Source organism: Manis pentadactyla, chromosome 8, assembly GCF_030020395.1.
Source record: "Manis pentadactyla isolate mManPen7 chromosome 8, mManPen7.hap1, whole genome shotgun sequence".
NCBI lineage: Eukaryota > Metazoa > Chordata > Mammalia > Pholidota > Manidae > Manis > Manis pentadactyla.
Window position 1 is genome coordinate 19,506,974 of NC_080026.1, and position 24,821 is coordinate 19,531,794.

The following is a 24,821-nucleotide window of genomic DNA, read 5'->3' on the forward strand; positions in this document are numbered from 1 at the left end:
GACATGTGTAGGAGGTTTACAAAATGTCTTAGAGTTGCCGAAAGCCTTACCTACCATGTGCAAGAATGGAAATATTAAAGAGTTAGTATAAATGGGTTACAACAATACTGTTTTTCTGAAGAGCCTACAGAGTATTATGTAAGCATCAATTTAATCCATAAATTAAAATGGATTAATATAACTTTCTTTCCCTTCATGTCTCCCCTAAACTTTGACATTTTAACCATAAGCCGTAAAATAAAACGAAGAAGAACTTTTACTTGCATCGTTGTTTAAAAGAGACACATTTCAGTCCTCAACGCTGCCCTCTGTTTTTTTCAGGTACAACTTTTGTAGCTCAGACAACTAGGAAAAACCTGTAGACTGTCCAATGTCTTACTCAAATGCTGTACTTTTATATATATATATGGAGGGAAGATAGTGTATGACTAGGAGAAGAAAGATGGAAAGATGTAGTTTTTTGTTCGTTTTGTTTAAGCTCATTCAGCTCTGGAGGAGGGTGGGCAGAGCAGGTCAAAATGCCTTCATCATAGCTCCCCACTTTTTTCTTTCTCTTCCTTCTTTACCAAAGTTAAGAAGAACAGAAAGGGATGGAGCTGATTGTTTCTGGTTTCTTTGTGGAACAGAAGTAAACAATCTCAGATTGCTTTTTCTCCCACCTTTTGTCTCCCCAAGAGTAGAGACCAATCATCATAGTCGCCAGATGGCCTAGAATCAAAGTAAGACCTCACAGACAAACCCTCTGCTTTTCAAGTGAGAAAATCCAGCCCTAGAGAGGTTCAGTAACCTGCCCGGCTAAAAACAACATGTGGAATAAGAACTCTGATATCAAATTACCTAATGGTTCACTTAAACTTGAGTTTTCAGCTACACATCCCACCAGAGAGTGGGTTAATACAGTGTGATGCCTGACTGGCAGGGAAGACAGCTGTTCAGGGTGTGCAGGCGGGAAGACTGGAGGAGCAGACAGAACATCTGACCAGCTGTTTTATCACCTTGGAGTAATGCAAGGGCTGGAAGGGACAGTTGAGGCCACACTGTGGAGAACAATGCAATGACTATCTGTTACTTGGACCCTTCTGCTCAGCTCTAGTGGCCACTATTTTAAAATATGGGAGTGACTTGCCCAAAATCGTTGCTTCAGGCAAGATTGACTTTAAAGTGTTGGGAGATTGGTGAGAGAAGAGGCCCGAGACCTCCATCGGCATAAGGCGACTTCCTTGGACAGGCCGGTGGCTTCAGCTGGGCGTCAGGGACAAGAGCTTTGAGGATGTGACGCATCCCTCAGAGACCCTTCAGGAACCCATGTCTTCGAAGGCCAAGACGTGGGACTTTTGGGTGTAGTACGTGTGACGGGTTGGGGATGGGCACTAGGGCACTCAGTTAACTTGTTTAGATGACGACTCTGTAGAGGAAACAGAAAACTCGGCGAGCACGCTACAGCAAGACGCAACCGGCAGCCCCCAGCGCCTCCACCCGCGGTGTCAGGGCCGCCGCCTACAGCCCGCCCCGTCGCGCGAACGAGCGCCGCCGGACAGACGCCCCTCCCCAGGCCCCGCCCCTCCGGCCTCGCGCCTGCGCCGTCGCGCCCCGCCCGTCCGTCCCTCACCTCCCTCTCCTCCCCCGCCTTCGTGGTCGCCGCCGCCGCGGCCGCCGGAGAGGAGCTGGGGGAGGACGGTGGCCCGTGAGGCTCGTCCCAGACAACGCGGCGGCAATGTCCGCGAGCCAGGCGAGTGCCGCGGCGTCAGCGGCGGGGCCTGGCTTCGGCCTCGCTCCGGTTCCTGGGCCGCGGGCCGGCGGCCAGCGCGGGAGCAGCAGCAGAGGCGGAGGCGCCAGCGCGTCTCTCTCCTCCCCTTCGGCCTGAGCCGGGGAAGGCCGGGCGGCCCGGGTGGCTGGAGGGGGTCCGCTGCCCGAGAATGGGAATTCTCTTCACCCGGATATGGAGACTGTTCAATCACCAGGGTGAGGGGCTCGGGCCGCGGCGCACGGGCGCAGGAGAGGGCAGTCCCGGCTGGGCGGGCGGGGGCCCCGGAGATTTCCGGGGCGCGGGCGGTGGGGGCCGCGTGGATGCGGGCCCGGTGCCTTCGGTCCCCGCTGCGAGCCGGGGGCTGCTTCCCGGCCGACAGCCCGGTGTCTTCAAGGGACCTTCTTAAACCATTGCCCAAATACACCCATTGCTCCGATATCAGTTGGAGTAGAAAAGGGTTCTTGCCCCATGTGCGAATCCGAGTGGTGCAGCCTGGCTCTCTTGTTACCTCTTCTTCCAGCTATGGGGTTTGGACGGGGTGAAACGCTGGGGTCCTCTGGGACGGGGGTTACAGGTTGCCCCTGCCGCACCACTGAGCGACCGTGGGTTGCAGAATGCGGAAAACATAAGGAATCGCTCTTGATTTGCCCAACACACCTCAGGTTTAAGGAGCCTTGCCTGCACCTACACCCCCTTAGGGAGACAATTCTACGTTCCGAATAGTGATGGACCCCTCTCTTTGCCGTATATACACATCTGTGTTTAAGGTTAAGCTTAAGGTCATTTTCCTACCCTTGTTGATTATTTAAGTAGAGTGGTGGGGTTTTTTTGTTTTTGTTTTTGGCTGAGTTAAAAATGTTAAAAGTTCTTCACTGAAAGCATTTAAAAACATACCATGTGAGGCATTTGTTAACCCTAGGTAACCAGCAAGTTACCAGGTATAGAGTATTATCATTCAAGGATGCTTTAAGTTCATCTGAACTCACATTGCCTCGAAATGCATATTGGGTTTATTAAAATTTGTTACAAAAGGAGTGCCTAAAACTGGGGAAAGAGGATACAATTTTCACAAAAAGACTGACTCCATAGTCATTAAGATACAGTATAGTTAGTGGTGTACTTCTGTTTGTTTTTTTTAACTCAAGTTGGGTGATTCATCATTCCTGCTGTCAATAACTTTTTTTTCTCTCTTGTGTAAGCCGCTGGTAGTGTTACATCCCAGAGTTTTGCAAAAAAGACTTAAATGAATGGTGGCATCTATTATGTACAGCCAGCCGCTCTCCTCACCTCCTCCTTGGTGATCAAGATGCTCCTATAGGAAGGTGTTGGGAAGGGAGCAGAATTGGAACTTGTGATCTCTAGTGTATCTTTTAAAAGTTAATAAATAAAAATGACAGTGTAGATCAGATGATACCGAATGGAAGAGCAATATTTTAAGTGATTTTTCTGATATGGGGATTTTTCCTAAAGTGGAGAAAATTGGTTCTACAATGCACTGTCCTTGGCTAGTTGTTTCTTTGGGATAGGAGGAGTGAGTCATTTAACCTCTCTGGGTCTAGGCTTTCAACCTAGAACCCCAGGGATCTTGACTATGTGACTGAAGCCTACAAACCTTGAAAACTTAATCTCTAGGTCTCAAGAATTCAAACTTAACATGGCTGTAAAATTGGTGGTGCTTGTAGTAGATAAGATCTAATTTTAACATCCATAATTTTGTATTGTCTTTGGCAAAGCTAGTGTTTCAACTCTGCTGTGAAATTTAGAAAGATTTTGCTTGTTAATTTAGTTTTAGTACTACAAGAAAAATTAGGTATCTCCTCTTTTATTTTGAGTGAATGATAAAATTATTTGTCTCTAACTTAAGAATGAATTAGAGCTTTGCCAGCACCTCCTTGCCATTAGTAAATAATAAGGATATGTGCATTGTTACCGCTGAAATTTGCTAATAGTGGTGTTTCTATTGCCTCTATTTTGTGGTTATTTTTGACACATTTCAGTGTTGGGAAATTAATAGTAAGATTAATTAATGAAGTTAAGTTCTAGAAATTCAGATGTCAATATTGTGAAAATGCGAATGAACTGTTTGTCTTATACTGAATGATATGGTTGTCTTATCAGTAGGGTCACTTTTCAAAATATTCACCATTAATCTAATACCGGATACTTGTTGGTCTTTTTGGTTTGTGTTAAGTTGGATATGTGTATATGTAAGGTATGTCTTGGGTTCTTTATTTTACGTTCAGAAGATACAGAACACAACCTATATTCTTTTCACATAAACTCTTGGAAGGAAGATTGGAGGGTTTGCAAAATTTGCCATGCTGTTGAAACAAACTATGTCACAACTTTTTTTTCTTTAGAAGAACTTTATAGTTTAAGCATAGATGGGTTGAGAGCACAGTGAAAGCAATTTTACTTGCATACTGCTTAAACTTGAAAATCCAGAGGCTGTGTTGAGGTGATATTTACATTCAGTACAGCATAAACTTTGTCCTAGTTACTCTTTCATTCATCATTTAAAGAAAAAATATGTTACAGCAGTCCTTTGAAGTAATTATCCTCTACCCCGAAAAGGGGGAACTGAGGTTCCAGTGGAGTGATTTTCCTAGGCCACAGAACTGGTAAATGCCAAATTAAAAAACTGAATATGTTGCAGATACTGGTCCAATTAAGTGATTGGCATAATTTTTTCCTATTATTTTTATTATTATTTGCCGTGTTAACTTTTTCTCATTTACTGAATTATAGGTCTTTACAACTTTAGGACTTTGAGGAGTGACCATTAGTATCTGTCAGTATAGAAGAGCTTGTGATCAGTGGTTTGTTTATTAAACAAATACTTTTGAACACCTGGTTTTTGCCAGGAACTGTTCTAGTTGGTGACGATGAGGCAAGGAACAGAACAGACAGATTCCCCTACCTTCGTGGAGTGTTCATTCTAGTGTGGGAAATAACTCCATCTCTATGGATAAAATAGTATCACTTAACATTTAGTGACTTGTGCAAGGTTAGGTTCTAAGTGTTTTATGTAGATATTAATTGGTTTAGTCTTCACTTTAATTGATTTACTCTTAACTCTATGAGGTAGATATTCATCCCTCATATGGGATGAATATAAGTCCCTCATGATGAATATAAAATTCATCATGTTTATAGGGGCAAAGAAACATTAGGTAACTTGCTAAAGGCACTACAATTAAAAGTGATAGACCTGGGATTTTAACAGAGTTGGTCTATTGCCAGAGTTAGTGCTCTTTAAAAAATATTTTTTCTTTGTGTAAGAAGGATTCATGTTAGATAAAAGAAAGAACTTTATAACACTAATGTGACATGTGAAAGAAGTTGTCAAGTTTCCCCATTGATAGCCTTGTGTAGCGTTCTGATTGATTCTTAGAAAAGAAGTAAGTTTTGAATGAGTCCTGGATACCTGGGCTGCTGGAGCCTGGTGCTGGGAAAACCATCTGTGCTTGTTGATTTTTATTGCAAGTTCAAGAAACGTAGAAGAATACATGTGGAAGCTGAGTAGCCAAAGGAATGGACTGTGGAAGCTACTACAAATTTTAGCATCCTAATATTCACCCTTTTTGCATGCTCTGTAGATGTGGAGCTGGGGCCGTTAAATATTTTTCTTTTGCCAGTTGGCACAATATTAAGCTTTGTTAATAGATGACACTGAAGGATGAGCAGGAAGAAAGGGCTTTTCTTTCCGGATACAGTGTGCTCTCAGCAGGCTCTGCCCTGTTCTTGCAATGTGAATACCTCCAGTGGCTGGCTCTTAACACTGCATAGTGATCCGCAGTAGCCAGCAGCTTCCCCGAGCACCCACTTCAGTTGATTTCAGCATGGAGACCCTCCAGCAAAATACCTCCCAGTGAACAGATTTCCCAACACCCTAGAGGGAAGATTTCCAGTACAATCCACTGGCAAGTCCCCACAGCTACTTCCGTGCTAGCCACATCCAGGCCCTCCAATAAGATCTGCATCCCAGTCCTGGGGGACTGGAGGAAGCTCTATCAGCCCTAGTTAGTGGGTTCTCCTTATATTTGTCTTTCCTGTAAATCTTTAGAGTTGTTTCTTATTAGCCAATACCTCACTACTACAATCCCCTGTAATAGCTATTTTCTTTATATTAAACTTTGCAAGTCCAAATTAAGGTGTAGTTTCTCTTTCCTAATTGGATATCTAATTTTGCCATGTATAATCATTGCTTTTTGTTCAGCACCTTCCTAGTGCAAAAGAAAAGCTTGTTTTTTTTCCCTGAGACTTCACCACCATTGCTAGAAATAACAGCTTTCTTTTCAAACTGTGTTTTTAATTGATGATACTTTTAGATTTTGAAAATTCAGTTTTTAATACAAAAGTGACTTGATCAAATATCTCCCTTTTAACCTTTATATATCCCAGATCTGGCTTATTTCTAAATTCATACTCTATTAAACACATGTTATTCCAGGTCCTGCGTTAGGGACTGGGAGAATACAGAGAACCGGACAGAAATGGATTTTTTGCTTCATGTGAGATAGCATCAGTAGGACTTAGTGATGTTTGGATATGAATGAGAATGAAGAATTAGGATGATCTTCAGTTCATCTGCCTCAGTGTTTGCGTTTTCTGATGTGGTGTTTCACAGAGATAGAAGGGCTCCAGGATGACAATGACGTTTTTTTCCTTAATTTACCGACTGGTAGTTGGAGGGACATAACCTGGCAATGAATGAACTAATAGGCTGCCTGGCATATCAAAAGGAAATGAGGAAGGAAAATGGTGCATTTTCATGACAAAACAGTGAAGTATTGATTGGAAAGCTAAAGCCTAAATGGTAATTCAACATTCCATCCAAATATTGTAACACTGTGCACTTGTTTGGCTCATCTGAGTAACTGCAAGAATGCTGTCGCACAGATATTCTAAAAGAAAACTCAGACTAAGCAGTAAACTTATAATGAATCACATGCATCCAAGAATTGGAATAGCCAAAAGTTTTATTACACTTCCCCATAAACATTATTTCTTAGTATGCATATTATATTTTAGGTTTTGCAGAGTTTTTGAAGTGCATTGTAATTACTTTTTGGCTACAAATTTAAATTTTGCATATAGTACTGTTCTGTCTTGGTTATGGGAGGAACATTCTGAGTGATGAAAAGAGCCTTAAGGATGTTCAAAGGAAGTTGATTTAGTATTAGAAAGTATGAATAATCTAACCCTTTTGTTGGTAATAAACTGGCTTTTCACCATTGCTTTGGTACCTTTATCTTTGAGCCCATTACTCAATTATGTCTTAATTTTAACAGTTCTTACTGTGACCCCCATGCTTAACCTTACTTAAGAAACTGTTAAGAACAGCCATTCATGATTTATTGTATAAACCTCAACACTTAAAAAAAAACAAAAACTCAGAGACACGTCTTAGGAGGGAGTGGATAGAAATCGGTAATGAATGTGGTTGTAGTTGTTCAGGTGGCATGAAGAGGTGAAGGTCCCCTGGATCATTGGAATGTCCTCCAAAGAGATCTCAGGAGATTTTTCCTAGCTCTGCACATGGTTGATTTGAGTTTCTTTCTTTAAAAATATTTAATCATTAAAAAAAAACGTCATATGTTCAAGTATTCATTGTGTTCTCTTAGTTGACTCTAGAAGTCTGTTTTATATCTTATGAGTTTGGAAGAATGTTTGTTTATTTATTCAATTGTAGGTGACAGGAATTCATTGAGGGTGTAAATTTAGAAGGGGTTTCTGTCCAGTATGGAGAATGGTATGAAATGCTTCCTTACTTCCCCTGTCACCATCTGCGACACTGTTCTGTTTGCTGTCACCATGCCAGATATGAGTTCTCACCCTGTATCATGCCTCAGACCTTCTCTCCCTGGTGTGCTTTATTTCTAGGCATTCCAGACAGCTTAAATCTTTATCCATCACAGATTATCAAATTTCAGCTCACTGATTTTCTAGTTCATTCTGTATGGCCATGTCACTTTAGGATCCTAGTGGTTCTAAGCTACCTGCTAGAGAAATGAGTAGGTGGATAATATGGATTGGATTAGAAATTTCCATTTACTTGATCTTCCTATTTCTGTGTAAAAGAAGGTACCTATATAGCATTGGAATTCTCCTCTATGCTAAGTGGCAACTATTTGGGAAACTTCTAGCATCTGAAGTCTTTTTCTAAAAGATGCCTTTTACTCTGACATGTTATAATCCTCAACATTATTTATAGTATGAATATTAATTCAACATTTATTGAGTACCTATCTTGTGCCAGGAAAACTTGTAGTTACTGGGGAGTATAAAGATGACTAGCATGTAATCTTACTGAAGGGTGTTTCATTAAGCTGAGAGGATTAGTGTTCATATGAGTAATTGTAAGTGCCCTTTTAGAGGTGTTGTGGAAAAACAGGAGAAAAGGGTTTTTCTTGGAAAGCTAAACTTTAAAAGATTAGTAGGGATTCCCTAAATGGAAAATTGGAGAGGATAACTCCAGCCCAGGGGAAAACCATGAGTAGGGGTAGAGAAACATTTTCCTGTGAGAATATATGGTAGCGTATATGAGGGAAAAGAGTTTGAATTCCAGCTTAGATACTCAGTGGTAGTGATGAGAAAGCTGAAGCCTAGTCAGTTATGACTGGCTTTATTCACAAGACTGTGAACTTGTACCTTGTTTTGTCAAAATGGAGATCATTTAAATAAGAGAGTGGCATGATTATCAGCTCTATGGTATAGGAAAACTTTCTATACTCTAGAAACAATGAGAAAATAGATTAAAGATAGTTCACTTAGGGAAGGCTTTACAGTAAGAAATGAGGAGGATTACAACTAGGACAGTGGGAGGAGGCCAGTCCAGGATATATTTTTGAGGTAGAATCAGTAGAACTTGGTGATTAATTAGGTTTTGGGGTTGAAGGAAAGACTGAATAAGCTCCAGCATCATCCAAATTAATGGTAAAATTATTAAGCAAATCAAGTAAGAGAATTAGAAAAAAGTTTGAATATTGGATTTTGAGTATGTTGAGTGGCACTGTATCTCTCTACTGGGGAGAATGCAGTTCAGAAGAGATTTGGAAACATGAATCAGGAACTGTCTTTCTGGGTGCTAGACGCTGACCGTGCTCTATTTCATTCATTACACAACTCTGAAAGGTAGATAGTTTTGCCTCTTTTATAATAAGGAAATTTAGGGTTAGAGAAATAAGTCGTTTTCCCAAGGCTACATAATCACATGTCCTTTTTTCCATAGTGCTTCTGTTGGTGTGTGACAAACCACTACCAAATTTTGTGACTTAAAGCAATAATTTCCTGTTACCTCTCATAGTTCCGTGAGTTGACTGAGCTCAGGTAGGAAGTTCTAGCTTGGGGTTCTCATTTGATTGCAGTTGGATGACAGCTAGAACTGGAGTTATCTGTGGCTCCACCTGGCTGCATATCCAAAATGGCTTTTTTATTTGTGTGTCTGTGTCTCAGCTGGAATGGCTGGCACATCTGTCTCCACAGGGTTAGGCCACCTGATTGGCCTGGACTTCCTAACTCATCTCTGTAGCAGTCTTGGTATAGTGAGACTTGTTTCCTGGTGTCTGGTTTACCCCAGGGGGAGCTGTCCAAGAGAGCCAGGCAGCAACTGCAAGGTTTGTGATGATCTAGGCTTGGAAGTCATGCAGCATCATTTCTTCTACATCCTGTTGGTTAAAAGTGAGTCATAGAACCAACCCAGATTGAAGGGGGCTGGGGACTTGAATATCCAGAGGCCATCTTTGGAGATAAGCTTCCTCCACACACTGCTGACTTGGGGAGTGGATTTTAGTGTGGAAATAGGTGGGCCTTAAGAGTGCCTTGCTCAAATGGGAAGAGAGTGCAAGAAGAAACCTCTGGGAAATATGAATGTTTGAATGAAGACCCAAAGAAGAGACAGTGAAAACAAAGCAAAACATCAAGAGACAAAAGAAGAAAACTTGAAGAAGGTGAAGCTATAAGCCAGGGAGTCACTGTCACTGGAGCCGTAAGTTCTTAGATTTAGTTGTTACATATTACAATGGCCCTATGGCTTAGATGTACTCAGATAGCCTACAGTTCACGGTCAGAACTTAAATGGCTTAGTCCAGTGCAAAACATTTATACCTTAAGTCATTGTGATTACACTTGGAATACTTAACTGAGAGTAGGTTTCTGTGCATAGAGAAATACAGTGCTTCTGGCTTCCTATAGAGAAGGGAGTTCTCTCTAGAATGAGGTGGGTGAAGAAGGTAAGGCTCATGGCATGGCACACTTCTTGTGTGTCTTGCTAGGATGTGTTTTGAGTTCCAAGAAGTTGTTAAGTGCCATATACTGTGTTACACCATAACTGGAAAGAATAGAATAGGAAATTTTCTGATTTTTCTTCTGAATTAGTAAATCACTGGTGTTTTCTTTGTTTCAGAGCACAAAGTTATCATTGTTGGGCTGGATAATGCAGGGAAAACTACCATCCTTTACCAATTGTAAGTATTAACTACTTAGAAAAATTTATTGTTTGTTTTCTGCCTGAGTGATACATAATGAATGAAAGCAGTAAAAAATTACATGGAACCTAAGTTACTGTCAGAGGCAGGCTGATCATAAACCAGCAGCCAAATGTAAGCAACCATTTCTAGAGAGCTAGATATTTATGTGACATTGAGCATGTTGTTCAGTTGTTTTTCTCAAATAAGGTAGAGAAATACTTATTTACGTAGTTTCCTGGAGTGAATCTAGAGTATAGCAGATTGTGCAGTACCTAGTGTCACCTGTCTTTAAACCCTAAGCTCACTCTTAGGAGCTAGTGGAAAAGAGACATTTGGGTATAAAATACAAAATGATGTCATGCTGATTTATCCCTTGATTGAAAAATGTTAAAACAATCTAGCTTCCTTAGCAATTGTAATATATTTGAATATTTTTTCCAGCTCTATGAATGAAGTTGTACATACATCTCCTACAATAGGAAGTAATGTAGAAGAGATAGTAATTAATAATACACGTTTCCTAATGTGGGATATTGGTGGCCAAGAATCTCTTCGTTCTTCATGGAACACTTACTATACCAACACAGAGGTATGTGTTTTAAAAAACTAAAACTTCTATGAACAGACTGTTTGGGAAACACCTAGATATGAACTCAATGTTAGTCTTTTAAAAATATCACAGTATGTTAATATAAGTAGAATTTAAACATAGTAGAATCTTCGATTCTCTGTGTCAGGGTCATCGTTCTGTATATCAGTTGAACCTCTCTAGGGAGAATTGGTGATTGATGAGTCTGTGTATTGATCCCAGAACTTGTCTTAAGTAATTGTTTTTATAATGAATTCCACCTCATAATTTGTAACTTCATTTCCCCATTATTATATGTTTTTTCTCATAGTGGAAATTCTGGTTAAATGAGAGGGCTCTGGTGGTTTGAATCCTGGCCAGAATTTTATAATGTATTTTCTTTTATGCAACACAATTGCACATTAAAGAATTTTTTTTCTTCTGGATATAAAGCAATTTAGACATAATCATATGTTTTTATTTACATGTTATTTCCCAAGAGGAAATTTCAGGCCTATGACATTTGAGAGCTTCATTGCATAGACCTTGTACATTGAAAAGCTGTGACGATCATTTTGTAGTGCTGATTATAAGTTAATAGAACTCCAAGTGTACATAAAGATGAATGCTATGTCACTGAGACAATATTAAATATCTCTAACCCTCCATTAAGCATTTGATCATGTTTTTTGGAGAAGGAAAGGTAAATATGGTTAGTACTCCTATATATAATGCTGCAGGTATGAAATTCATGGCAACAACCTGACAACAGTTTTATTAAATGTCTTGGTCTAGAATGGGTCTTACAGTAATAAAGCCGCATCTCATTAAGGTATCAAGTGAGAGATGAGGTAAAGCAGCAGCTCTCTTATCCTTCTGCCTTACGGTTGATGGAATGTGAAAAAGAAAAGGCCTAAAATGTATAGTGGCTTCTTTGGAAATGAAAAGTTAGTTCTAAAAAAATAAATAGTGCATGTTAATAATAGGTAGAATTATCTTTGGCATCGCAAATGCCATCATCAAGTGACTATCTGCTTCTCTTTGCCTTGTGCTTTTTGGCACTCCTGGTGTTGAGGAAGAGGTGCAGCGTAGCTCAGTCCCACAAAGCTCCTTTACAAGTCTTCCATCATGTCTTCTGATACTAGTCTCATCATCAATTCAGGAAGAGTTCTGCTTACAGGTAGCAGGTGCCATTCATATAAGGAAGAGAGAATGGTTTTAGATAGAGATTTATTTTTTCAATGTGTTGATTTTTAAAAATCGGATTTCATAACTGTCACATTGCTTTACTCCCATACACATGCCCTTTTCAATTTTCAAATTGATATTAATAAATAGTATCTGTCTAGAAGTAACTTAAATTTAGGACCACAATGTGCTTTTTTTCTTACAGACTTGTAGTACAAATAGATGGATATAGGCCCATTCGCATCAGCATTCAGTATGTTAATTTAGAAAACAAACACGTATATTGGCTAGAGTATTAGCAGAATATTCTGATACAATGTTGGCCTCATAATCTCTTTTCTTGCTTTCTCTTATAATTTAGTGAATATATTTGAATTAGAAATAGATGAGACCTTTAGGCTTCACAATGTATAGCAGGTATCTCTGTTTTTCCAATAATACCATACCATATGGTTCAAATTTCTTGATGTTTATAGCTTGTAAATCAAATAAGCACTTTGTAAATTTTACAAATATTATATAATAACTAATTATTTTTTTATAATTATTTTAGTTCGTAATAGTTGTTGTGGACAGTACCGACAGAGAAAGGATTTCTGTAACCAGAGAAGAACTCTATAAAATGTTAGCCCATGAGGTAAGAAGGATTCTCGCATTAGCTCTGTGTGTGTATAGGGGAGGGTATTTCTATCACATTTATTCTTTCTACTGTCTCATGAGGATACTATTTCAAATTTTTAAAAAATGTATTTGTTGGCCATGCCTGCTTTATACTTTTGACACTTCCCAAATTGGAATTGTATCTGGAAGCAGCAGAAAGATAATAGAATCAGTTATAGAATTTATTTTATTAATCCTAGATAAAACTTGGTTTAGAAGTTTTCCTGGGCAAGAAGGCCTAAATTGGCTTTCATTTTGCATTCTAAATAAATTACACAGGAGATTATCACTGAAAGTGAGATTTTTTAATTCTCACAGACACATAGCAAGTCCTGAATGTGTAACTCAGTTACCAGATTAATATTTAAATGTTGTTGCTGTTAGGTTTCTCTGATATTTTTCCCTTTGACTAAGCAAAACTATATGACTAGCCACATTTCCTTTGTCCTTGAGAAATATTACTGATAGCATAATTTAAAAATTAAACTAATATAGTAAATAATGCTAACAATAGCTATAAAATCATATAGTATTTACTAGAGTGGCAGTTGATTATTTTTGCATGCCTTTTATTCCAGATATTATTTTCTCAACTCATTTTTAGGTGGAAATATAAAAATTAATATTTAGATAAATAAGTAATTTTTTATTTTAGTGGGATTTTAATGAAGCTTAAGAAAACTGGGATATCTTTGTAATGAAGTTTTGTATTTTAATATTGACTTGATTTGCTTTTGAGATTTGCATTAAGAATTTTGGTGTTTTCAGGCAACTGTTCAAGACCTAAGGAAACCAGTAAAGTGGTTATGTCCATTGAAGTTCTTGTTTTCCTTGTGGGGATCATGCCCACCAAGATGTACCTTCCACTGTTTTGGACCGATTCAAGCAGCTGTGTTAAATCCCTTAGAGCTTTAAAAAAAAAAGTCTTGCTCTTCTGCCCAGGGAGGAGATTCAGACACTGTCCAGTTGGCCTTGTTGGGACCCGGATGTAAACTGGTTTGATCTACAGGATAGGGACCAACAACAACAACAAAAGTCTTGCTGTTTTGCATTGCATATGGCAAGGTCTGATTCTAGTTTGAGATATAAACAATAAGCCATAAAAGAGGCAGTAGACTAAAGACTTTTTTTTTCATTTTTCCCTTTGTATTTTATAAATATTACAAACTTTCTTCAATTTATACCAAAGGGTTATTTTATTGTTGTTTTATGAAGACTTTGGAAAAACAAAAATAAGACACAAATGTATCTGTCTCTTGGCTAAATTTTTTTACTCTTCAAACAGGTAGCCTCCCTATTTGATTCCTACTGTAATTGGCCAATATGTAGCAGGATCAATATATGAAGAGCCCAGTGGTAGAGCTCAAAGTCACTGAATTTTAGTAGCTGGGACCTGAGCTTGGGAAGGTCACTTAACCTTACCTGTTGTGCATGAATACACCAAAGCTCAGAAAGTTGACTATATTTTTAGCAAACAGGCATTTTCATCATTTAGGATCTTTGGTAGGAAAAAAAGAAAAAGAACTAGAGCCTTTGTGGGAAGTGAAAGAAGACTGAATGGGGAGATTACCAGAAAAGTAAGGATGAAAAGTGACAGATGAAGTTGGGAACTAGAGCAAGTCATTTAGTAGGATCAAGGAGAGCTACGTAGGCAGAGTTCTGGAGAGGGGCAAAGGGACCAAAGAATGAAAATGTTTCAGATTTTGACATGGGTTTAGTAAGATGTTTCATACATAACATAATAACCAACAAAATTTTATTATCACTGATAATGATTCGATACAAAATTAAAATGGTTTTAAATATTTCTGAAAGCTTCATCTTAAATGTAATGAAAAAGTTTGAAGCTCATGAATTTTTAAATACTTCTAAACACAAAAAGATAGGTGAACTTTTATTTAGAGTGACTCATCTAGGAATTATCTTCACAAATGAGGCTTAGAGAAACAAATTGATAACTACATATGGCATATAGAAGATACCGAGTAAATGTATCTTGCCTCTGTTATTATTCATCTTCTTGACTAAACTAAATTGTATTTTTAGACTCTTAAGAACAAATCTGTAACGTGTAGCAGAGCATTGTTCAAAGTCTTTAAAATGACTGATGTATAAAAGATGACCACTGTTTACCTTGTACTTTGATCTCTTGTTAAGTCAGGTTGTTGAACAGCCTTAATCCAGTATATATCTTTTCTATTATTATAATCATAATTGGTTCTGAGGTTATTTAATAAAAATATTTTCTTAACTCTCTTCCTAAATATTTAAAAATAGGTAAAATAGCTATTTTTTTTTAAATCAAAAACCCCAGATAAAATAGTTTGAGCCCATGAGATCTAGAAAAGTCATATTTAGTATGGGTTTTTTGAGACTCTTCAGTAAGTGGCTGTATTTCTTATATTTACAAATTTTCAGTCCAGGGACTTCTCCAAATAATTTCATCATTAAAGAGTGATGAATACTGACTACTTATAAATAAAATAGCATAAACTGTGTGTTATAACTTGTGCCAGGTATTTCTAATGTCAGAAATTTGTTCTTTGAAAATGCTAGCATTAACAATCCTGACCTATGTAAAAGATTTCAACACATACTAGCAAAAGATTTTGAAACCTGAAGATAGGAGAAGATAGGAATTACATCCCATGGAAAGTTCTTCTACTCAGTGATTCAGCCACACACATCAACTGTTGATACTCATTCTATTTTCCATTTAGGGTAAGAGGAAAAATACTTGATCCTTAACAGTGATATGTACTTCTTATTATCCATCCCTGCAGACTTTTTGCCTTTTATATAAATAGGTGAGCTGATCTATAGTTGAAACAAATTGAGCAGAAATCTAAACACTTAACATTCTAGAGCATCCCTTTCTGACCCTGCTACTCAGGTAACTCATCAACTCTGGTAGCATAGTTGCCATCTTGCAGAGGGCACTGTAACTAAAAGTCAGTCTTGACTGTTACATAAAACATTTTGTATAACTCCTTTTAACCAAATAAGAAATTTACTTATTTACATCAGAAAGAATAAAAAAAAGGTCACCACAACTCTATTCTAGCAATAGTAGAACAATATGGAGCAATGTGGGTCTGTACCCACTGAAGACTTTCTTCAAACACATATACACATGATTGAAACTAAAATATGCTATTAAAATCCCTAAGAAGAAAGATGACATTCAACACAGTTGAGAAAACTTCCAAGCATAGCACCAAAGCCTTAGTTTTCCCAGTCTGTTTATATGGGAAGAATTTTATGAAAGTTTTATCTATTCATTGAGTGCATCCAACATGGATTCTTAGCCTAGGATCCCTGAATGATCTTCAGGGTATTTATTAACACCCTAAAATTGTCCATGATCTTTTTGCATATATACGTACGTGCATTTTTATCAGGAAGAGGTCCGTAACTTGGAAAACTATTAAGGAAGTTCCTGGCTTTAAAAATGGTTGGGAGAGGAGAGGGTGGAGTAGAACAAAAGGAGACTAATAACCTTTGGCTTGCTTTGTGAGTACAACATAATGAGTCTTTTTGGGATATGCACAACGGTAAAGGTAATCCTAATTTTCAAGGCAATAAATGAACTAACATTTATTGAACTGTCACCAAAGCCAGGTCCTTAACTGAGTGCTTTACATGTAATTCATTCATTCAAACCACATGCCCCAAAAGTAGGTGGTGGTCTCCGCATCTTATAGATGACGGTCAGCAGCTGTAGTGGGAAGATCTCAGATCAAACCTGGTTCTATTATTGAGTAGTTCTATGACCTTATATGAGTTATTTACATCTGAGTCTTAGTTTCTTCATCTGTAAAATAAGACTACTAAGACATTGTATAGGAATCTTGTGAGAATTAAAGAGGTTTAATTTGGAAAATGGTTAGCATATAATGGGTGTCTTGCTCAGATTAGATGCTCAATAAATGTTAAGAAGAACAAATTCAGGAAGGTCAAAGAACTTGCCTCAGAGTAAAAGCATAGATGTGGTAGGACTCACCATCTAACTGGGAAATTTAGTAAGTTTAATGTCAGTCCAAGAAAGCCCGATTGAATATTCACATCTAAGGAATATTCATGGACAAAGATAAGAGTTAGGTCTCAGAAGGTGAATAGGATTGGTTTAAGATAGTACATTCCAATTGAGAAGCCCTAAGGCCTTATGGCACACATTGTATACAATGAATTAGTTTATTTCCTGTGCACCTAGAAGATACTGTCTTTGGGTATAGATATCTATACCTAAAAAATAGGTTGGGGTAGAATTTCAGGGAGCTTAAATGCTGTGTTACAGAGTAGTTCATAATAGCCATAGAAACCTAGTTTTGGGTTGGATAAACAGGCAACATATATTAAAAGACATGTTTAATATGGTACTTAGGTATATAAGAAATATATAAATCTATACAGGTATTGATTTATTTACTTAAAATGTGTTCAGATTTAAGTTTACCTTCTATCAGTATAAGAATTGAGGTGCTTTTATATTGAGTAGTTGAAAAAGTCTAGGTTACAAAGGTGATGAAAAACATTCTGTTATTTAAGTTGGAAAATCTGTGAAAAATGCACTGTCCATTACAGTTTTGTTCACTTTTATAGGACCTAAGGAAAGCTGGATTGCTGATTTTTGCTAATAAACAAGATGTTAAAGAATGCATGACTGTAGCAGAAATCTCCCAGTTTTTGAAACTAACTTCTATTAAAGATCACCAGTGGCATATCCAGGCATGCTGTGCTCTTACTGGCGAGGGGTAAGAAGTCTTCATGTTGGAAAATGTGTATTTAGCTTAGAAACATGTATTACTTCTTAAAAATCAAGAAATATTTAAGGCTACTATGTAACAAATATTGTAAGGGAGAGATGTAAGACATAGTCCATATCTACAGTGAGAGTTTTTAGCTTGGTTTTGTAAAGAATAGAACACATAACACACATAATACACTAAACATACTGAAGTAATACATGGGAGCACAGAGATGGTAAAGTTGCCGTAGGAGTTCAGAGAAATGGGAGTGTCATGGAGAGCTGGAGAAGGCAGGAAACAGTTTTTATGCTGGTGGTGGGACTTGCACTATAAAGGAGAAAACTAACACTTGCTGAGCATATGCTGTGTCTGAAGTGCTTTCTATATCATTTACTCCTCATGACAATCCTGTGGACCAGTTGATCATATTTTATGCATAAAGAAGCTAAAATAGAAGAGGATTCATGTGTGAGACTATTTTGGGGATACTCATTATTGCCCCCAGTGTTGTCAACTTAGTTGTTGCACTTAAAAAAATACGTACCTATTAGAATTGGAGAGAGTGTGGCATGGGGGTCCTTGGTTTGGGAAAGAAAGGTAGGTGCCCAGAGTAGAATTTTGGCATCGTCTGTTGCCCAGGGATGAAGGATTTCAGGAAGGAAGTGGTTGTCAGCATTTTCAGATAAAAGGCCAAGGACCAGGACAGAGAGAATGTATCAGGAGAGATGGAATAGAGGAGGTTAGAAATAGGATAAAAAGTTAAAAGGATGAGCAAGCTAAAGTAAAGTTTTTGTTACAGTGTTTTTTCTAAAAAACAGTGGATCTGTATGTATTTAAAAGCAGTAAAAAAAGAATTAAATTGGAGATGAAGGGTTGTAAATAAAGGTCTTAAATTTTGGGTTGAAGTTAGGTGTTGAGAAAGGGCAGAAGTGAGGGACATCAGTAGCTTCACTAACTCATTATATTTGTTCACCCTTCACCATGGTCTTGAAAGAATTTCTCACACTTCAGGTGACTCATCAATGACCCAATTATAATAGTAAATTTGACAAGAAAGATAATCTGCACCTCTGATCAAAGATTTAACTTATATACTTTGAGTTAACTGTGTGGAAAATAGATCATTAGGATAACTATGAATTCTGGCAATTTCTTTTTTAAAAGAAGAAATCAATGGATAGTGGTATCTTTTCAGTTTCTGGTTTATGTGGGCTCCATTTGCAGCACTTAGTAAGTGGAAGGCTTGGTTTGGGGGGAAATGTTTCCCTTCTGCAGTCTGGTCACATTGGTCTAAATTGTTGGTGTTAGTATCGGTTGGCATTTTTGACTCCCAACTCAGCCATTTGCTAACCTCTCTAAGTCGAGCTTCCTTCTGTGATACGGGAAACACTCTGGCCTCGGTGTTGTGAATATTAAATAATGGGCAGTTTCTAGTTTGCTGTGAGGTAACTACTACTCATTTATTAACAGTTTGGTGTTAAGTAATTTATTCACCCATCATTCTTATTATTGTGTGCCATTTCCTACCAGTAGTTTAAAAGTAAGGAATCTAGTAAGAGGAGGAAAGTATGGGTGAACATCAAAATAACCATTTATTTACTTTATTGTCTTTTTTTTTTAAATATATACACTCTTTATGTTATTAGACTCATGCTTACACAAAAATCTGAGTTCTGGGTTTTTTAAATGTAATACAGTAGCATCATTTCTCATCTATGAAAACTCTTCATAGATAATAGTTAATGCTTCATAACCTTTCTTCATTTTGTTGTAAGATAGTAAGTACAACCATTTATCTCTTGCTAAGCATTTAGTTTCTTTTACAACTCTGAACATCTCTTTCTATATTTGGGATAAGCTCAGTTGCCCATTGTTCAGTGATAACTGACATTAGTAATACGAGACTTTATTTCCTTCAAGTTTTTTCATATATACATGTAACATTATGTGTATACTGCGTATTTAGCTTAATATCCTAACATTTTTGCCTCATTTATATCATATTGTAAAACAGTCTTTGAACAGAAGTTTTTAATATTTGAATATTTAACATATGAATGTTCTATAATTTGTTAGATATTTATCTTTCTAGATATTTAAGTTTAACTTTTTTCTATTATAAATGCTTTGAACAGTCATACATAAATCTTTATCTCTGATTTTTTAAATATATTTCTAGAAATAGAAAAAAAGTAGAGAATATTGATTTTAAATATTTTTGATACATATTGCCAAATTCCTTCCTGTGGGCACTCATTGTATAACTATCAAGCTCTTTTTATGTGTCAGGCTGTTCTAGGCATTAGAGACATAGTGGAACCAAAAAAGCCTGGCTGTTGTGTGTGTGACAGGACGGCTTCACTGTAACACCACCAACATTGAATATTCCTGATTTTTAAATCTTTGTTGGTTAGGTAAATGAAAATTGATATCTTCTTTGAGTTTGCTGTTCATAGCTTTTTAGTTGAGAATTTAATCAAATGGTTTTATTTTCTTTATAGATTATGCCAAGGCCTTGAATGGATGATGTCACGACTTAAGATTAGATGATCTCTGCTGATCTCTTCTCATAGACTTTGTATAAACAAAGTGCTGGACTTCACCTGAAAGCTGCAAAAATTAATGGTTTAGATATATTTATAATAAACTGATTTAAACTTTTTTCTATAAGAAGAAAAATTAAGACCACTTATTTGAAAACAAAGATGAAGTCTCATCTTCCAATTCTGCTTTCTCATTAGTTCCTTCCAAAGCAAGGTCTTAAAGCTGTGATTGACATTTTTCTCATAATGAATCCTCTCAGGACATTGTGTAGACTGTGGTAAGTGCAAAGGGAGAGGAAGACATTTTTAACTTTAAGAGCTTTATTACTAGTATAACCCTCCCTAGTTGAATGTTCCCTTCTTGTTTCATTAAGTAAAAATACAAATCAGCACAGATACTCAGTTTCCAATATTTTATAATGTAATGTTACTTATGAAAAGTATTTTCCATCAAGTTGTGTGTTTGTTGTGTATATACCTCAAGTTGAAGTTAATGGCTTTGATTTATGTTCTAAAGAAAAGCAAATAACACAAAAATTAATAGTATCCTTAGTTATAACCATAATCAGATGAGTACTGGCAGTGGTGTTAAGTGCCATTTTGTGCTTTTCCTCAATGTTCTCTGTGTTACACTAGTCAACTCCCCAAAATCATTGAGCTGCTCTTTATTTAAAAAAAAGAAAAAGGAAAAGGCTTGACATCATGTACCTGTTTTTCTGTTGTTGATCAAATTACATACCTAGAAATATGTAACCTAAATTAGTGGAATATCTCTCAAGTTCTTGGCTTAGATTACTAATGGCCAGAATTGCACATTGAGCAGTTCCCAGAGTCTTCCCTTTATTGGACTTGTGCCATGTAAATTACTGAGTAAATTATTGACCATTAATCAGTCAATCATTAATTGTGATTAAAATTATCAACAGGTTTTTTTTGGGCATTAATTGAAAACTTGTATGAAATTTGTCTACAAGAGAACTATCACCCTATAAATATTACCAAATAAGTTAGAGTCTTAAATGTCAGATTGTATGCCAAACATTTAAAGTGAATTTGAGATGAAAAGTAAAGCATGTTTTGCAAGCAACAAAGATTTCTTAACTTTAGATTTTCTTCTTTCTTAGGAGTTGGAATAGCTTGAGATTTTTTTTCTATGTTTTATCTTACACCATGTGAATGCATTGACAATTATAAAACAAATTTTTTTAATGCTTTTAATAATTTGGTTTAAAAATTGATCAACATTTTGGGTGGGTTATTTTTATTAAGTCCAAAATTCTTTTTATGTTTGCTTAGGATATATTTTTTCTCAGTATCTGAAAGTCAAAGATATAAATGTGTTAAAACATACTCTTGGGTACTCTGTGTATCTTTCATGCCCTGGAAATCTGAAGGCTAATCCAAACTAGCATGTCTTAGAATATTCAAGGCAAAAAATAGCTACTTTTAATAACAGCCTTTTCGATTTCATGAAGCTTTGATGAGGAATAATAGTACATAGGTAAGCATTGATAAAATTTTGAAAATTCCTTTCCATAAAATACAGTATCCTCAGTATCTAAATCCCAAGTCAGGCCTGGGAAATTAGTGATAAATATTGGATATTTTGTGTTTTATATGTATATTATGTTCAAAATGCAAGTACAGCATTTTAATATTTGTCAACTTTTACAAAAGTAAATCCTAAATTATGAAGCCTTATTTGTTTCATATGTTCTCTTTTTCAGATCACTTGAAAGGAATTAAACTTGTTTATCTAAAAAACTCCCCTAACCCAAATCTATTCAGTAGGTGTTTCAATTTCATCAGAGATAAATATTTTGTAAAGTAGCCTAGCAAATCCACACCCTTTTATCTTTTTTTAATCTTTCAACTTGAATAGTCATGGTTTAGTCCTTTTGATTGCTGCCACAGTTTAGCAGTACACCAGCACATTCCCTTGTCATCAAGATGTTGGCTAAAATTTACTATTAATTGGATTGTTTAAAGCATGTAGTACATTGTTACACTTGGTTTAGTATAGTAGGGTACGACACACATGGAGTCGTGAGGATGCATGAAATCTTATGCCACATTTACAAAACACGATTTTTTGTTAAGTCCTACCTTCCTAGGCTAAGCATTAGAAACATGGTGGTACTTAAATACTTGATCATAAAACCAAAATTAAAATGGGAAATTTTTTTAAATTCATGTATGAAAACATCAAAATAATTTAAATGGTATTATTTCTAAATAAGATGGAGAGTCTCATCAATAGTCATATTGGCAATTTATATGTAGTTTAGCTGGAATTAAGAGCAATGCTTTTAGTTTTATAATATGCTACTTTGGGATGTAAACAATCATTTAGGGTTATTGTGCTCGGCTGTGTAAAGAACAAAGCTTCATATCTCCATACATGTGGCTGGATTTAAATATCCTGTGTTTGATACTAATTTTGAATCCGTGTGGCTTCTCTTGATACATTGGTTAAAGTAACATTATGTTATAATCATTTAAATTATGTTTCATTTTGTCATAAGAGCATTTATGAAATCTTACACATTATATTAAGGGTTCTTGTTTGAAATTCTCAGTTCTCTCTTCTTTGGCTCTCATAAATGGGCAAGGAATACAATGAAGCAGGTTTTGGGAAACTGGGTAGGGAATATGACATTTTGCCTTAAGAATAAAAAAGTGATTTAGCACTGCTGGCTGGCTTTTTAATGCAGGTAAAGTGATTTTAAAAGTGTGGTATGAAATGGAAGAGTTTCTGCCTTCTGGCCTTTAAGAAGTGCCTAGTAGGTAATTAGAGTGAGATCACAGGGAAGTGCAGGGAGCTTGAGGAAAAGGTAGGAAGTCCCTGGGATGTTCTTTTCTTTTTTGCCTGAGTGTATAGTATTAAGATGCCTAGAAATGGGATTCTGTTGTCCCTTCTTTTATAGGCACTTTGCATTTTGTGCTGAGACTACAGCAACCACATACAGTACAGACAACCTCAAAATCTGTTTATATTAGTGTAAATAGAAAAACTGTAGACAACTCTGTAGTTTTCTCTGCAGGCATTTTTGGGAATATATCTGTAGTGTGTTCTGTTTTGTATATAGGGGAGAGCAGCACATCCCATAGTATCTGTGTACTTTGGGGTCATCTTCTTTCAATGCCTACTTGCATCCTGGCTTCATCTCTGTTTAAGGCTGGGTACAGACAAAGTTTCTTTGCGTGACTTAACTTTGACCCCTCCTACTGTCCAAATACAATCTGGAACTTCTCGATTCAGGATCGGCTTTCCCATAGCTGAACCATCTGTTGCACCTTTATTTTCATTCACCATCAGTGAAGATGTGTTATCTTGGTCCTGGAGGTATTCTAAACTTTGCCTGTACCCATTTTCCCCACACCAGGAGTTTTTAGGTTCTTTAATTCTTTACTATCCCCCCACCACTGGCTTAATTCATTGAATGTACTTTGCCCATTAGAGAGTATTGTGAGAGTTGTTGAGTACATCAGAAGACTGGCTTGGTGTGTATACAGCACATAAACGCCAGTAATAGAATCCTTTAATTTATACTGTATTTAACATTTTAATGCTTCTTCATTTTAGCGTTGTATGCTGTAAAGTAGATTCAGAAAGATAAGAAACCTACCTAGACTATCAGCTCCTTGAGCTGGCATGGAAGGGATTAAGTTATATGTTGATTATCTTCCCATTACCAAAAATGAACAATTTAAGTTGGATAAGATGCCAAACCAAACCTATATGTAGTATTTAACCTGAAAACATCCTTACATCCTTAAAACCATAGCCCTCATTTCATTTTCCCCCTCATGTTTACTTAAAAAACAATGATAAATGTTAGATGTGTAAAGGAATTAGTAATGAGAAACCTATCTTTACAAAATGAACCTGTTGAAATGGGCTTTAAAAGACATCAAAATCATCAACCATCATGAGTGTGTGCTGTGTAGATAGACATAATATAGAAAAGTTACTTCTATAAAGTTCCACTAATACAAAAATAAGACTTCTATATTATGCTTCCTCAAAGAATGGTGATTATTTTAAGATCATAATGGTGGAGTAAATGAAAGAAAAAGAATTAAAAAGCTTTGGATGCTAAAAGTGACTGCTTCAATTAAACCCTAAAATTGTGTGTGGAATTTTGAAGAAATTGTAACAGGATGAGTTAATATTATCAATTGCCTAATCCTTGTGTATTGTTCTAAAAACTAAAGTTTAAATCTTTATTGTCTTGCGTGCTAGATAATGCTGTTCTTTGGTAGAAAATTCCCCTAGTCTGTACTCAAGAAGTGCCTAAAATTTATTTGTGTTGATTTTTAAGTCCATTTAATAAATGATATGTGTTTTCTATGGTATTATATGTGCTTGGCTTACTGTTGACACAGCTCTAAGGGTTTCTAAGTCACGATTTGTGCTTTATTTGAGTAAAAAACCTTGAAATTGACAATACCCATCATAACCCTCAACAAACCCTAACTTAAGGAAGCATGAGCAAAACCATTTTTCTTTTCTAATGGAGATTATTCTGTAACCTTGACATTAGTTAATCCAGGGACGAGACAACTGAACTCTATTTCTATTTTTTTTAATAGTTTTAGTGCACAAAATTACTGTGTGTTTTAAAATAGTAAAAATTATTGCTTATAAAAGAGTAACCTCTTAATTCTCATACTAAGTGATTAGTAACTTTTGGTTGTAGCATTTATATCTTGAGCCATTTCATGTGTGCATATTCCAAAATCCTTCCTTTTTATTTCGATTCTACTTATAAACCAAAATATTTGATAGAATCCTGTTACATTCCTCAAATAATGCTTCTGTCTTTTTTTCCCCTGACCATATTGAGTGCTATAAACTCTGAGAGCAAAGACCTGATTGTATTTGCAGCAATG

The 24,821-nt window shown here is 36.6% G+C and overlaps 1 protein-coding gene across 4 annotated transcripts; it reads left to right on the forward strand.

Annotated features, from left to right (window-relative positions):
- Positions 1–1,603: 1,603 nt before the first annotated feature.
- Positions 1,604–24,284, forward strand: ARL5A (ADP ribosylation factor like GTPase 5A). Of its 4 annotated transcripts, none has more exons than XR_005033222.2 (6): positions 1,604–1,962; positions 10,155–10,215; positions 10,660–10,807; positions 12,528–12,611; positions 13,403–13,699; positions 17,237–17,364. XR_005033222.2 is itself a non-coding variant. In XM_036928339.2 (6 exons), the coding sequence occupies exons 1-6, from the start codon at positions 1,917–1,919 to the stop codon at positions 19,930–19,932; spliced, it is 540 nt and encodes a 179-aa protein (XP_036784234.1). In that variant the 5' UTR covers positions 1,610–1,916; the 3' UTR covers positions 19,933–24,284. The 4 variants fall into 4 exon arrangements, 3 of the variants coding, with proteins under 3 accessions (XP_036784234.1, XP_036784237.1, XP_057361565.1); XM_036928339.2 differs by lacking the exon at positions 13,403–13,699 and adding an exon at positions 19,884–24,284 and having other exon boundaries at positions 1,610–1,962; positions 17,237–17,388; XM_036928342.2 differs by lacking the exon at positions 13,403–13,699 and adding an exon at positions 19,884–24,284 and having other exon boundaries at positions 1,638–1,729; positions 17,237–17,388.
- Positions 24,285–24,821: the final 537 nt, after the last annotated feature.

What these genes read in the sequence shown, in the direction of transcription:
- ARL5A (XM_036928339.2), top strand. Translation starts at nt 1,917, where the DNA reads ATGGGAATTCTCTTCACCCGGATATGGAGACTGTTCAATCACCAGG. An exon ending in ACTACCATCCTTTACCAATT is followed by an intron (nt 10,216 to 10,659) that starts GTAAGTATTAAC and finishes TATTTTTTCCAG; the next exon opens with CTCTATGAATGAAGTTGTAC. An exon ending in ATAAAATGTTAGCCCATGAG is followed by an intron (nt 12,612 to 17,236) that starts GTAAGAAGGATT and finishes TCACTTTTATAG; the next exon opens with GACCTAAGGAAAGCTGGATT.